General features: G+C 37.6%; 1 protein-coding gene across 3 annotated transcripts in view; it reads left to right on the top strand.

Moving 5' to 3' along the window:
* The window catches only part of NME7 (NME/NM23 family member 7), a 355,379-nt gene that overhangs the window by 97,570 nt on the left and 241,963 nt on the right, over nt 1-15,846 (top strand). For all 3 annotated transcript variants that reach the window (XM_023738433.1, XM_004384089.3, XM_023738434.1), the window contains exons 5-6: nt 10,934-10,984; nt 13,557-13,764. In XM_023738433.1, coding sequence (XP_023594201.1) covers nt 10,934-10,984; nt 13,557-13,764 — 259 coding nt within the window. The remainder of the gene's footprint in view (nt 1-10,933; nt 10,985-13,556; nt 13,765-15,846) is intronic.

The following is a 15,846-nucleotide window of genomic DNA, read 5'->3' as shown; positions in this document are numbered from 1 at the left end:
AATAAATGCTGGAGAGGTTGTGGAGAGACTGGAACACTTAAACACTGTTGGTGGGAATGTAAAATGGTACAACCACTTTGGAAATTGATTTGGTGCTTCCTTAAAAATCTAGAAATAGAAGTACCATACGATCCAGTTATCCCGCTCCTTGGAATATATCCTAGAGAAACAGGAGCTGTCACATGAATAGATATATGCACACCCATGTTCATTTCAGCACTGTTCACAATAGCAAAAAGATGGAAGTGGCCTAGGTGCTCATCAACGGACGAATGGATAAACAAACTATGGTATATTCACAGAATGGAATATTATGCAATGATAAAGAACAATGATGAATCTGTGAAACATCATATAACATGGTGGAAGCTTGAACTTATGCTGAGTGAATTTAGTCAGTCACAGAAGGACAAATACTGTATAAGACCACTATTATAAGAACTCAAGAAAAGGTTTAAACACATCAGAAAACATTATTTGCTGGTTATGGGGTTGGGGAGGGAGGGTGAGGGTTATTTACTAACTAGATAGTAGATAAGAATCATCTTAGGTGAAGGGAAGGACAGCACACACTACAGGGGAAGTCAACACAACTGGACTAAACCAAAGCTAAGAAGTTTCCTGAATACAATCAAATATTTTGAAAGAGAGAGTAGCAGGGATGGGGGCTCTGGGGACCATGCTTTCAGGGGACATCTAGGTCAATTGGCATAACAAAGCTTATTAAGAAAATGTTCTGCATCCTACTCTGGTGAGTGGCATCTGCGGTCTTAAAAGCTTGCAAGCGGCCATCTAAGATATATCAATTGGTCCCGACCACTTGGAGTAAAGGAGAACGAAGATCACCAAAGACACAAGGAAAGTATTAGCCGAAGAGACAGAATGGGCCACATAAACCAGAGACTTCATCACCCTGAGACCAGAAGAACTAGATGGTGCCCGGCTACCACCAATGAACGTCCCTACAGGGAATACAACAGAGGGTCCCTGATGGAGCAGTAGAAGGATGAGGTGCAGAACTCAAATTCTAGTAAGAAGACCAGACTTAATGGTCTGACTGAGACTGGAGGCACCCCGGAAAGCGTGGCCCCTGGACTCTGTATCAGCCCAGAACTAAAACAATTTCCAAAGCCAACTCTTCAGACAGGAATTGGACTGGACTGTGGGAGACAGAGTGATACTCGTGAAGAGTGTGCCTCTTAGTCAAGTAGATACAGTCGACCAAAGGGGCAGCTTCTGTCCAGAGGTGAGATGGGAAGGCAGAGTTAGGAGCTGGTTGAACGTTCATGGGGAATCGGGCAGAAAGGAGGAGTGTGCTATCGTGGAATGGGGTGAGCAATTGGGGTTTCATAACAATGTATGTAAAAAAAAAAATCTGTATGGGAGACTAACTTGAAATGTAAACTTCATTTAATTACAACAATAAAAAACAAACCTTTAAGAACATTTTTTTTCCTGTTTCCACATCTATAGTGCTTAATAACTTGGCGTTGAACTTCCCATGATAAAAATGTTACGTCTTTATCATAATGGTTCCTCAGCACATGAAGAAAGATGCTGGAACCATTCAACACTTCAAGAGTACCATGGTGTGTAAATTTGCTGAAGCACTATGTCTAAAACAAAAAAAAGTTTTTTTGGAGCCTTGAATCGTGTTAATTCCATCCATACCTTATAAAACTTCATTCTTTGGAGAGTCTCAAGTGTAAGCCCTTCTAATTATTTGTCCACACCCATATTCAGTCCTTTGCTGCTTTACCCTTTCTTCCTTCTTGCTCCTCTGACCACTAATTTCTTACCAAACCCTTTTTACTGTCCCCTCTGGAAGTCAAGCTTCATTTTAAACAATCACCCTTGTGTCCACTGCTTATAAACACAGAACATAGAAGTATTCTGCCCTACCTCTTTCCTTTAGTTGAAATCTAGCCCTTCCCTCCGGACATCCTCTCCCTTTTAATCCTTAGGTGGAGGCTACTCACTCTGGACTCTCGTGTCATGGGTCATGATATAGCATCAGTATTTTAGCTCCCTTCTGAAAATTCCCACTCTCCCTCACGAAACCGCTCGTCTTTGGAAGATCATGCTATTTATCTATATTACCATCCTCTGAGCCTCATTTTAAACCTTCAGGTCACATCTCCATATTCATTAAACATTTAGGCACCTATCTTACAGTCTTTCTCTCCATTTGCCTTCTCATCTCAGTAACTGTCACCATCATTTCAATAATCCACTGCCATGGCTGCACCTTTTTCTTAAAGTAGATATTCTTCCAGTTTCTGTACCTGTTCTTCTTTACACTTTCCCTGGACAGTCTCATCCATGTCTATTTCATCACCTACCACTTATTTATAGGTGAATTCCAAACCTGTCTCTAGCCCTGACTACTGTGTGCAGCTACAGATCTGAAAGTGATCCTACATTTATCCTCCTGCTCCCTCAGTCTCCACATCTACCTGATCTTTCTGTCTTTTTACTTCTGCTTCCTGTGTATCTCTGGAAGCAATTCCCTCCTTATCATTCCCATTAGGCATTTTGTAGGCCTTTGGTCAGGTTCTCAAAATATTAGGCTAGTGACTGATTTTTCTGCCTCTAGACTTGCAATTCCTTATTTTTTGATCAGCCAGTTCCTACTCCAAAATTCCTCCATTCCATTGTCTATATTGCCAGTATACTGAAACTTCTAAAATGAAAATCTGGATGTGTCACCATCCCTTTCCTTAAAATCTTGCAATTATTCCTCATCATTTACAGGAAAAAAATAGACTAACTCATTAGTAGAGCCTGCAAGACCCTTATTCACCTGGCCTGAACTACCTTAACAGGGCCATCTCTTGCCACTCCTAGAGGCTACGAGCTTTCAGTTCCTTGAATAGGTCATGCTTTATGTCACCGCAGTCCTTTTGTACATAATTTTGTCTCTGTCTTAAACACTCTGCATTGTCTTCTGTCTAGTCCATGCCTACTCATTATTCAGGCCCGATTCAAATTTCTAATAGGACTTAATTCCCAAGAAATTCAACTGTTGTTGTTTTTTTTAAATTGTCCGTGGCGCCTCATACATCTCTGTTAATGTTACTGTAAAGTTTGGGATTTGCTTTTACCCTACTGACAGGCTAATAAGTTAGTCTGCTACTCTTTCATGCATGCTACCAGAAGACACAAGACTCCTGGGTCAGAGACCAAGGACTTTATTACTCACGGCACAACAAGCCCCATGAGCATCATGTTTATGTCAGTTCCCCTTGCTTCTAAGTCCCACGAGGATAGTGTGATATGGGCCCAGATGGATGCCACATACTCAGTGGGTTGCATCACAGCTGAGGAACATTGAATGTGGGTTACCCACTGTTACATAGCAAGCAGTAAACAAGCCTGCCTTTGTCTTGAAGAGAGACATTACCTCATCCCTGAAAGTTGTTCACTATAAACACAACCCTGATAAGTGGTTAAGATAAAGAGCAGCCAGGGTCTTGCATTTTTGGAAAACTCAGCAAGGAGCATGACAAACTCATGAAGGAGTTTCTCGCAATGCTAAAATCTTCCCTAAAATTATTTTTATTAATGTCAAATCCTCCATCATGACAACATTAGAAAGGCAGCAGCTGAGTTGTATGTGACTTTTATTTCTAGTTCTTGGATCAGTACCTGATTTAAGGTAGACCCTAAGTAAATATTACTTGAAAGAATTAATGGATAGATTCTTATGAAAGAATGGTGAGTTTCTTCATAAAAATAAAATATAACAACAAAAAACTTCTCTTGACGGGATGCATTTGTTAATACCTGTCTCCTAAACTTTTTAAGGGAGAAATTAGATAAGAATAATGAGAAAAGCTACCAAGGCCTCCACCAGACTGAGTACAGCATAGCTAGATGGTGCCTGGCTAGCACCACTGACTGTTCTGACCAGGATCACAACAGAGGGTTCGGGACAGAGCTGGAGAAGGATCTAGAACAAAATTCTAATTCACAAAGAAAAAGACCAGATTTACTGGCCTAAAGGAGACTGGAGAAACCCTGGGAGTATGGCTCCCGGACACCCTTTTAGCTCAGTGGTGAAGTCGTTTCCGAGGTTCACTGTTCAGCCTGGGAGTGGACAGCCCCATAAAACCAAATGGGACTAATGAGGCACAGCCGTCCAGGGACAAGATCCAGAATGCAGAAGGGGATAGGAAAGCTGGTGATAGGGAACGCAAGGCTGAGTAGGGATAGTGTTGATGTGTTGTGAGGTTGCTAGCCATTGTCATAGGGCAACATGTATACTAACTGTTAAATGAGAAACTATTTTGTTCTGTAAGCCTTCATCTAAAGTGAGAATAGCAGCGCAATTGGAAGAGCGTAGTTGATGTCACTGAACTGTGCATGTAGAAATTTTTGAAATGGTGTATCTTTGGCTATGTATATTTTCACCAGAAAAAAAAAAAAAGGTCAAGAAGGGAGAGGGTTGACAAGTTGTGGGGTTGTTAACCAATGTCATAAAACAATATGTGTACTACTGTCTCATGAGAAACTATTTGTTCTGTAAGCCTTCACCTGAAGTACAATTAAAAAAACAAAAGAAAAAGAAAAAAAAGAATAATGAAAAAAAAAATCATGACCTCTCATACTAGTTTCCACTTTAGATTTTGAATGGTGATAATTATAGGGTCAGTGGTGTGTTAAACGAAAACAATGAAACACTTATAGTAATTTGTTAATATTTTTCTTTTCATTAATATTAAAGATTATGATTTTTTTTTTTCCTTTTTGGTAGTTCAGTTTGTTGTGTTAAAAATTTAGAATTGGTCATTTTTAGTACCCTTGATCCACCACTCATCTGTCATTTTGTCGTACTGTGGTGGCTTATGTGTTGCTGTGATGGCAGAGTCAGCCATGATGGACAGGTATCAGTGGAGATTCCAGACTAAGACAGACTAGGAAGAAGTACCTGGTGGCTTACTTCTCAAAAAGTTGGCCATTGAAAACCTTATGAATAGAAGTGGAACATTGTCTGATATAGTGACGGAATTTGAACCCCTCAGGTTGGAAGGCACTCAAAATACAACTGGGGAAGAGCTGCCTCCTCAAAGTAGAGTGAACTTTAATGACGTGGATGGAGTAAAGCTTTTAGGACCTTCATTTGCAGACATGGTGTCATGGATTGAATTGTGTCCCCCCAAAATATCTGTCAGCTTGGCTGGGTCATGATTGCCAGTATTGTATGATTGTGTACCATTTTGTAATCTAATGTGATTTCCTTATGTGTTGTAAACTCTATCACTATGATTAGGTTATATGTGATTTCCTTATGTGTTGTAAACTCTGTCACTATGATGAGGTTATACTGATGAGCTTTACAAGATTAGATAATGTCTTAATCCAATCTCTTTTGAGATTATAAAAGAGAAAAGCGAGCAGAGACACATGGGAACCTCATACCACCAAGAAAGCAGTGCTGGGAGCAGAGCGCGTCCTTTGGACCTGAGGTTCATGGCGCAGAGAAGCTCCCAGACTAAAGGAAGATTGATGACACAGACCTTCCTCCAGAGCCGACGGAGAAAGCATTCCCCTGGAGCTAATGCCCTGAACTTGGACTTGTAGCCTACTGGACTGTGAGAGAATAAAATTCTCTTTGTTAAAGCCATCTACTTGTGATATTTCTGTTATAGCAGCACTAGATGACTAAGACATGTGATATGACTCAAAATGAGAAGAAATAGCTGCAAACATCAATTAATAACTAGAATGTGGAATGTATGAAGTATGAATCTGGGAAAATTGGAAGTCATCAAAGATGAAATGGAATGCATAAATGTCAATATCCTAGACATTAGTAAGCTAAAATGGACTGGTACTGGAGATTTTGAAGCAGATAATCATATGGTCTTCTATGCTTGGAATGACAAAGAGAAATAGCGTTACATTCATCGTCAAAAAGTACGTTTCAAGATCTCTCCTGAAGTACAATGCTGTCAGTAATAGGATAATGTCCAGATGACTACAAGGAAGATCAGTTAATACAACTATCATTCAAATTTACACACCAACCACCAGTGCCAAACATGAAGAAATTAAACATTTTTACCAACTTCTGCATTCTGAAATTGATCAAACATGCAATCAGGATATATTCATAATTACTGATGATTGGAATGTGAAAATTGGAAACGAAGAAGGATCAGTAGTTGGAAAATATGACCTTGGTGATAGAAACAATGCTGGAGATCACAGGATAGAATTTTGCAAGACCAATGACTTCTTCATTGAAAATATCTTTTTTCAACAATATAAATGTTGACTATATATGTGGACCTCACTGGACAAAAAGCACAGGAATCAAATCGGCTACATTTGTGGAAAGAGACTATGGAAAAGCTCAGTATCATCAGTCAGAACAATGCCAGGGGCTAACTGTGGAACAGATCATCAATTGCTCATATGCAAGTTTAAGTTGAAGCTGAAGAAAATTAAAACAAGTCCATGAGAACCAAAATACAACCTTGAGTATATGCCACTTAAATTTAGAGACCATTCTCAATAATAGATTTGATGCATTGAACACTTATGACCAAACGAGTTGTAGAGTGACATCAAGGACGTCATATATGAAGAAAGAAAAAGGTCATTAAGAAGAGAGGAAAGAAAGAAGAGACCAGAATGGATGTCAGAAGAGACTCTGAAACTTGCTCTTGAATGTAGAATAGCTAAAGCAAATGGAAGAAATGATGAAGTAAAAAAGCTGAACAGAAGATTTCAAAGGCGGCTCGAGAAGACAAAGTAAAGTATTATAATGACATGTGCAAAGACCTGGAGTTAGAAAACCGAAAGGGAAGAACACGCTCAGCATTTCTCAATCTGAAAAAATTGATGAAAAAATTCAAGCCTTGAGTTGCAATATTGAAGGATTCTATGGGCAAAATGTTGAATGATGCAGGAAGCATCAAAAGAAGATCACTGTACCGAAAAGAATTGGTTGACAGTCATTTCATGAGGTAGCATATGATCAAGAACCAATGGTACTGAAGGAGGAAGTCCAAGCTGCACTGAAGACACTGGTGAAAATCAAGGCTCCAGGAATTTGTGGAATACCAATTGAGATGTTTCAACAAACAGATGCAGTGCTGGAAATGCTCACTTGTCTATGCCAAGAAATTTGGAAGACAACTACGTGGATAACTGACTTGAAGAGATCCATATTTGTGCCCATTCCAAAGAAAGGTGATCCAACAGGATGCAGAAATTATCCAACATATCATTAATATCATACGAAAGTAAAACTTTACCGATCATTCAGAAACGGTTGCAGCAGTACATTGACAGGGAACTGTCAGAGATTCAGGCTGGATTCAGAAGAGGATGTGGAATGAGAGCTGTCATTGCTGATGTCAGGTGGATCTTGACTGAAAGCAGATAATACCAGAAGATGTTTACCTGTGTTTTATTGACTGTGCAGAGGCATTCAATTATGGATAACATTGCAAAGAATGGGAATTCCAGAACACTTAATTGTGCTTGTGAGGAAACTGTACCTGGACCAAGAGACAGTCGTTTGAACAGAACAAAGGGATACTGTGTGGTTTAAAATCAGGAAAGGCGTGTGTCAGTGTTGTATCCTTTCACCATGTTTTCTCAATCTGTATGCTGAGCAAATAATCCAAGAAGGTGGATTACGTGAAGAAGAATGTTGCACCAGTATTGGAGGAAGCCTTATTAACAACCTGCGATATGCAGATGACACAATCTTGCTTGCTGAAAGCTGAGAGGGCTTGAAGCACTTACTGGTGAAGATCAAAGACTACAGCCTTCATTATGGTTTACATCTCAACATAAAGAAAACAAAAATCCTCACAACTAGACTCCTAAGCAGCATCATGTTAAATGGAGAAACATTGACATTGTCAAGGAGTTCATTTCACTTGGATCCACAATCAATGCCCATGAAAGCAGCAGTCAGGAGATGAAACAATGTATTGCATTGGGCAAGTCTACTGCAAAAGACCTCTTTAAAGTGTTAAAAAGCAAAGATGTCACTTTAAGGACAAGCCATGTTATTTTCAATCACCTCATGAATGCGTGTGAAAGCTGTACAATGAATAAGGAAGACTGAAGAAGAATTGATCCCTTTGAATTATGGTGTTGGCCAAGAGTATTGAGAAGACCATGGAAGAAATCTGTTTTGAAAGAAGTACAGCCTACAGTCAGAACGCTCTTTAGAAACAAGGAGGGCAAAACTTGTCTCACATACTTTGGACATGTTATCAGGAGGGACCAGTCCCTGGAGAAGGACAGCATACTTGATAAAGTGGAAGGTCAGTGAAAAAGGGAAGACCCTCAGTGAGATGGATTGACACAGTGGCTGTAACAATGGGCTTAAACAATGATTGTGAGGATGGCGCACGATCAGGCAGTGTTTTGTTCTTTTGTACATAGAGTCACCATGAGTCAGAGCTATCTCGATGGCATCTAACAAAAGCAACAACAATGACGCTGAGCCTAACTCTTCTGATTTACCCTACATGAGTGTTTCAGACATTCATTTTTACCCTTTTTTTGGCCACAGTGCAGTACAGTACAGTACAATCACTTATCTCATTTTTTTGAATTTTTCCTCTTTCCCTCTAGAGTTCTTTTTCAGAAGTTGTAGTAGAAAAAGCATAAGCAATCAGAGAAATTTGCAACTAGAGATTTGCAGCCAGAGAGATTTTAGTTTAAATCCTCGTATCTTTCCGTCGTTTTTTATGGGCAAGTTATATAATCACTCTGAGCTTCATCCTTCTTGTATGTACAATGAAGATGGTCAGACCTATTTCAAAATATTGTTGTGAGGAATAAATGCATAATTTAATCCTAGCATATAATTTTAAAAAAAAAAGTTTCCGTCAAGTCGATTCCGGCTCATAGCGACCCTAGAGGACAGAATAGAACTGCCCCATAGGGTTTCCAAGGAGTGCCTGGTGGATTTGAACTGCCAGCCGTTTTTGGTTAGCAGCCAAACTCTTAACCACTACACCACTGGGGTTTCCTGGTATATAATATTCTGTAGAAAAATTATGAGTTTTCTCTTCCTCACCATTCTGTCCCCACTGGGATGAATTTATTTTCTATACTTTCATAATCACTTGATAGCTAAAGGGAATATTTCAGTACCTTTAGTTTGAATAAGAGTATGTTTTGATGGGGCTTATTATATGAATTCCTTTTGTAATAGACTGATAAGATAATAAAAACATTGCATACAAAATTAATTCTCAAGCCTGAGAGGTTAATCCTCTGGTAAAAGATACTTTAACTTCTTTGCTATTTTAATAAGTAGTTGATGTTGATACGTATTTGTCACATACTGGGAACTCAGTTTAAAGCCTTTAAGAAAACTACAAAATTTTAAGGGAGGTACTTGTCTAATTTAAAAAAAAATTTTTTTTCAGACTTTTCCGCTAATCATCTTTTACTCTATTGTCCTTCAATTGTCTCCAAAGATTTCTTTAGTGAGAATATAAATTTAAAAAGCAAATCCCTGTTACCATTAATAAATTCTGAATTTCTCCATATTTCCCCTTTTTGTTATATCAGTTGAAACATTGTTTTTTAATCCATTAATAAGCAATACAAATACATTAGTATGCATAATTTACCATCAGCTTTAAAAGCAGAAGTATATAGTCATTCTTTTAGAAAGATTTATCTAATGAAAATTTGTAACTATTAAATAAAGAAATCTAGTCTAATTTCTCAGGTTTAAAGTCTGTAGGAGACAATGACAAATTTTCAGTTTGAATATGACTATTTTTTTAATTGTTGTAGTTTAAATGAAGTTTACATTTCAAGTTAGTCTCCCATACAAAAATTTATATGACCCTAATTGCTCTCCCCATACTGTGACAGCACACTCCTCTTTTCCACCCCTGATTCCCCATGTCCATTCACCAGCTCCTAACCCTCTCTGCCTTCCCATCTCACATCCGGACAGAAGCTGCCCATTTAGTCTCTTGTATCTACTTGAACTAAGAGGCACACTCCTCACGAATATCACTTTATATCCCACAGTCCAGTCCAATCCCTGTCTGAAGAGTTGGCCTCGGAAATTGTTTTAGTTCTGGGCTGATAGAGAATCCAGGGGCTATGCTTTCTGGGGTTCCTCCATTCTCAGTCAGACCATTAAGTCTGGTCTTCTTACTAGAATTTGAGTTCTGAACCCCACCTTTCTCCTGCTCCATCCGGGACTTTCTGTTGTGTTCCCTGTCAGGGCGGTCATTGGTGGTAGCCGAGTACCATCTAGTTCTTCTGGTCTCAGGCTGATGAAGTCTCTGGTCTGTGTGGCCCTTTCTGTCTCTTGGGCTACTACTTTCCTTGTGTCTTTGGTGTTCTTCATTCTCCTTTACTCCAAGTGGTTGAGACCAATTGATACATCTTAGATGGCTGCTTGCAAGCTTTTAAGACCCCAGACACCACTCACCAAAGCAGGATGCAGAACGTTTTCTTAAAAAGCTTTGTTATGCCAATTGCCCTAGATGTCCCCTGAAAGCATGGTCCCCAGACCCCTACCCCTGCTACTCTGCAAATATGACTGCATTTTTTGATAACTTATTTGGACTTCTGAGAACAAATATTTCTTATTGTTCAAATGGTAGACTTTTCTTCCTAGAATGTTAAAGATGCTGGTGAGGGGAAGATAGGTGATACAGAACATAATCACATAAGTATGAAAGTAAATATTGCCTCATATTTATTTTAATTTTATATCTTAATAAACCTAAACCTATGACCCTTACTTGCAAAAAATTTAAAAAAGAGGGTATTGAGTAGAATACTTGGTTAAAATCGTTTATCAATTCAGATACAGATCAAATAAATATGAACTTAGAGAATTTCATCTTTGTTTTATTAATGTAAACTGAAAGAATTATTTTTTATATAATTCTTATTAACTCTTGTTATTTTGATTATTTTATAGGAAAGAAGCAACAGATTTTCATGTAGACCATCAATCAAGACCCTTTTTTAAGTAGGTACTTAATCTGGGGACTAATGGTATATAATGGAGGATATTTTGGAAAACTAGATCATATTTGTATAATTCAAAAATTTATTACTTGAGAACAGTCTGTCAGGAAAACCATAGTAACATCTTCCAACTGCACAAAATTCTTTTCTAAGAATTTTCTCTGTCCTTTTATTAAATAAGAATTTATATATCTTACCATGAAGTATCTTAAACTTTAATCAGAAGCAAAGAAGACGATTTGTTTAAAGTATTTGGAACACAGATTTCTTTTTAGATTTCAATGGAATAAGAAGACAGTGATCTGTTTTATGGTGGATATTTATTTTTTATGTTTTTAAATTCTTATTTTGACAGTCTTTTATGCATAAAGTAATGTTCATAGAACCCTATTTTCAGCTAAATAGTTTGTTATACATTTTGTTTCTTGAAATATAGCAAATAATATATGTTAGAAACTGAATCTATAGTCTAATTATTTGGAATGTAATTGAATTTAAGTACATATTGTGTGTGTTCATATTACTATTGACAAAGGCATATTTACACCTCTAATAAAGAAGTATGCTATATTAACCAAGCTCCTACAATAGACATGCCATTTAGTATGCCACACAGAAGAGTGGATTTTTTAAAAAGTTTTATCTAAGAAAATTATTAAGTTATAGATTATTTCAAATCAATCATTGTAATATATTCCCAAGACTTGTTAGAATCGGCATATATAATTTTCTAGGAAATTATACTGTTAGAGTCTTTGTGTATGTTCATAGCATTGAATGCCAACTCCTAGTTTAATGTCTTATATGTAATTAGTGTGCAGCAAAGTTTTTCAATGGATGAGTAACTAGTTTCTGGTTTTGGGAAAGACAGAAGACATAAGAAAAGATGTAGTAATTGGAAATAGTTTCATGAAACAGTGTCCATTATGATGAGGCTCACATTCCCTGCTTTATTATATGCCACACTCATATTATAGGCTTACTCCACTACGTGTTTTGAGAATTCCATATTAATAGGACACTAGATCATCACTTTCTTGAAGGAGGGATCTTGTTTTATAGCTTGGATTCTGATGTATGGTAGGTAATCAAAAAGTGCTTATTGAATGGATAAACACTGCTTTGTTCTCTTGACTTGGGTTCCCCAAATCTAATGATATTTCTTTGTTTTTTGTAGCTAAGGCCTAACAGAATATGTATGAGGAGGTCCTGTGGGCCTCTTCAGGTAGAGGGTATGAATACTTTGTGCATACTATTTTTTAGAGTTATTCTTCAAAATAAACTGGAATGATTTAAAAAGGAAGCACTGAAGAGAGTTAGCTCATATAACATGGTTGATGAGGGAAACAGTCAAGAGTTAATTGGCACAAAAGGGCCTGTCACCCCGTACTCTTTTCTCCAGGAGGGTCCTGTCCTCCCTCTTGGTTTGGGGGAGAGAGAAATATGGACTTGAAAAAGTACTTTGTGCCTGCTTAACACAGTTGGCGGGATGGTATCCCTTATTTCACACTTAAACTTGTCATTGCTGCCTTGAACACATATAGAACTCAAAAAATAAAACTTTTCATGCCTTTCACTGTGACTCAGTGCTATACTTTTAATGAAGAACCTATGTGTATGCTTTAATAATTTAAGGTAAGCATAGCTTGGAGTAGATTTTACACTAATAAAAGGATATTTCTTCAAGACCTGTGCTTTCTTTTTTTCTTTATCATTAGATCAACTCTATATATATTGAGTGAAAGTTCTTTGTCATTTTTTGAATTATGATAGCTCTTCATAAAAATACTTAGATAAATTCTTACTACAGATACATGACAAGACACCACGCTTATCACTTCTATATAATGAAACTGTATTTGACTGCAACAGTAAACCACACAAAAGTAAAAAGAAAGATCCTGTGTACCTTTCAGAGCAATGGGAAAAGCACGGATCAACAATATACATCTTAAGTCGATGAATAATATGTTACCTCCCAGTGATTTTTCTGCTAACAGTAATTGATGTTACTGGTGATTTGTAGTGACTCAGACCACTGCAAGACGTTCAGTTGATAAAAACTTTATCCTGCCCATGTAAAATTCACTATGCCCAGTAGTTCTGGGATCATAATATTCATGCCTTTGAGTTATGGTGTTGGTAGAGAACATTGGATATACCATGGACTGACAGAAGAACGAACAAATCTGTCTTGAAAGAAATACAGCCAGAATGCTCGTTAGAAGCAAGGATGGTAGTTTGGACATGTTATCAGGAGGGACCAGTCTCTGGAGAAGGACATCATGCTTGATAAAGTAGAAGGTCAGCGAATAGAGGAAGGCCTTGAAAGAGATGAACTGACACAGTGGCTGCAACAATGGGTTCAAACATAGCAACGGTTGTGAGAATGACGCGGGACTGGGCAGTGTTTCCTACTATTGTACACAGGGTTGCTAGGACTCGGAACCAACTTGATGGCACCTAACAACACAACAACATTGAAATAGTCAAATTGTATTATATCCTTATTGGCAAGAGAGATGCCCAGGTACAGAATAATGAAACAAATATGTCTTTTACCTGTTTTATAGTGAGCTGATCCAGTTTTTTACAAGTGGTCCTGTTATTGCCTTGGAGATTTTAAGAGATGATGCTATATGTGAATGGAAAAGATTACTTGGACCTGCAAACTCTGGAGTGGCACGTACAGATGCTCCTGGAAGCATTAGAGCCCTATTTGGAACAGATGGCATAAGAAATGCAGCTCATGGTCCTGACTCTTTCGCTTCTGCTGCCAGAGTAAGATGTTTTAAAAATATTTAAATTCTGTTTTGGTTTTGTTAAATGTTTTTTGTCAAAGTAAAGTATTTTTGTCACTGGTGACTTAGGTTGGATTTATACATGTGATCTAGTAGTAAAGAAAACCTTTGACATTTGTCTAGGATCAAACAGTGTTTCCATGATGTTTTTCCTTTGAGAACTGTTACCTTGGTCAGGGCAGGGATATATGGCTAAAATACATTTTCTTTAATTAAAACATTTATTGAAACATGTCTTGTTCCCAAAACTTAAATTGCTAAGGCTCGTAATTGTTTGAATTACTGAATTAATGTAAAAATACCGGTTTATGGATACCAGTAGCATTACCTGTTGCTGTGGAGGTGACTGCAACTCATGGCGACTCCAGGTGTGTCAGAGTAGAACTGTGCTCCGTAAGGTTTTTGATGGCTGATTTTCCAGAATTAGATCACCAGGCTTTTCTTCCTAGGTGCCTCTGGGTGGACTCAAACCTCCAACATTTCAGTTAGTAGCTGAGCACATTAACCGTTTGAACCACCCAGGGACTCTAATTTATGGATAGTAAATATTAAAAAATAAGGCATAATTTTATACAGTCTTTCTTTGACTCAGATTAAGCATTCTATTTTCAAGCTTAAGCATCCTTTCATTTTCCTATATAGCTAGTGATTATGAAAAAAAATTCCTTACACTTAGTCCTTATTTCAAGTCCATATAAATAAGGTATTACACTGGATTTATACTAATGTGGAATTAATGAGGTACAAGTTTATTCTTAGCATCATGAAAAGTTTCTCAGCTAAGTTAAGATAGTTTTTAGTCTGGTTATGTTTGCAATAAAATAATATTTGACAGTTTTATAATAATTAATATTTTCTTTGTCTTATATCTTCATCACCAAGTCCTTTCCGCTCAGCATTCAAAATAGACCCTAAACCTGACGACTATTTTCTGAGTCACTTTTATATTTTGACTGGACTCCTGCTGTAGCTTCGTAAGTGTTCTTTCCTCTACTCCTCTTACACTCAGTTCATGAAAATTTTACCCTGCCCAAATAAAATTCTCTATACCCAGAGTGATCTTTTTAAAGCAAATCAGATTAACCATTCACCTACTGAAAATGCTTCAGCGAATTTTTGTCTCTTGTGGAATAAAATCTAAAATCTTAGTTCTAGCCTCAAAAACTCTACCTGTTCTGGCACCGATCTACCTATCTAACTTTTTCTCCTACTAATCTCTCCCTTAGTTACTATGCCCTAGGCACACTGACCATCTTGCTTTTCCTTGAATAGCGTATTTATGCCTGACACAGTCAGTTAACAGCAAAGAGGGCAGTGTGGTTGTATGGGGGTGATGAGATCACAGAAGTAATCAGAGGAGAGATCATATGGTCTTATAGGCCATGGTAGTACTTTTGGCCTTTTCTCTGAGTAAAATAGGGAACCATTACACAGTTTTCAGCATAAACTGCAATGTTTGACTTGACATTTAAAAGAATCATTCTGGTTGTTGCATTGAGTATAGACTGTTGAGGGCAAGAATAGCAACAGGGAAGTTGTTGCAATAATCCAGAGAGATAAATGGCTTGGACCAATGTGGTAGCAATGGAGAAGGGTGTATCTATGTTTTCAAGTATATTTTGATAGTCAAAGTTCAAATGAACACAGTTTCCTGCCAGACTGAATGTAGAGTATGAGGAAAATAGAGATACCAAGATGACTGCAAAGTTCTTGGCCTGAACAGCTGAAAGGATAGAATTTACATAAACTGAAATGGAAAATGTTGTTGATGCAGTCAGTAGGGGGAGAAAATCAGTAGTTACATTTTGGACATTGTAAACTTAACATGTATGTTAGTTATTGAATTGGAGATGTTGAGCAAACAGTTGGGTATATAGTTTGGGGTTTGGGAGAGAGGTCTGGAATAAAGGTATAAACATGGGGATCAGCAGCACTAGGTGGTATTTTTTTTTTTATTGTACTTCAGATGAACGCTTGCAGAACAAATAGTTTCCCATGAAACAGTAGTACACATGTTGTTTTATGACGTTGGTTAACAACCCCACAACATATCAACCCTTTA

The sequence above is a fragment of the Trichechus manatus genome, unplaced genomic scaffold (genome assembly GCF_000243295.1).
Source record: "Trichechus manatus latirostris isolate Lorelei unplaced genomic scaffold, TriManLat1.0 scaffold00117, whole genome shotgun sequence".
NCBI classification, from domain to species: Eukaryota; Metazoa; Chordata; class Mammalia; order Sirenia; family Trichechidae; genus Trichechus; species Trichechus manatus.
The sequence above is the reverse complement of the archived record's forward strand: the minus strand, read 5'-3'. Positions and strand labels throughout refer to the sequence as shown.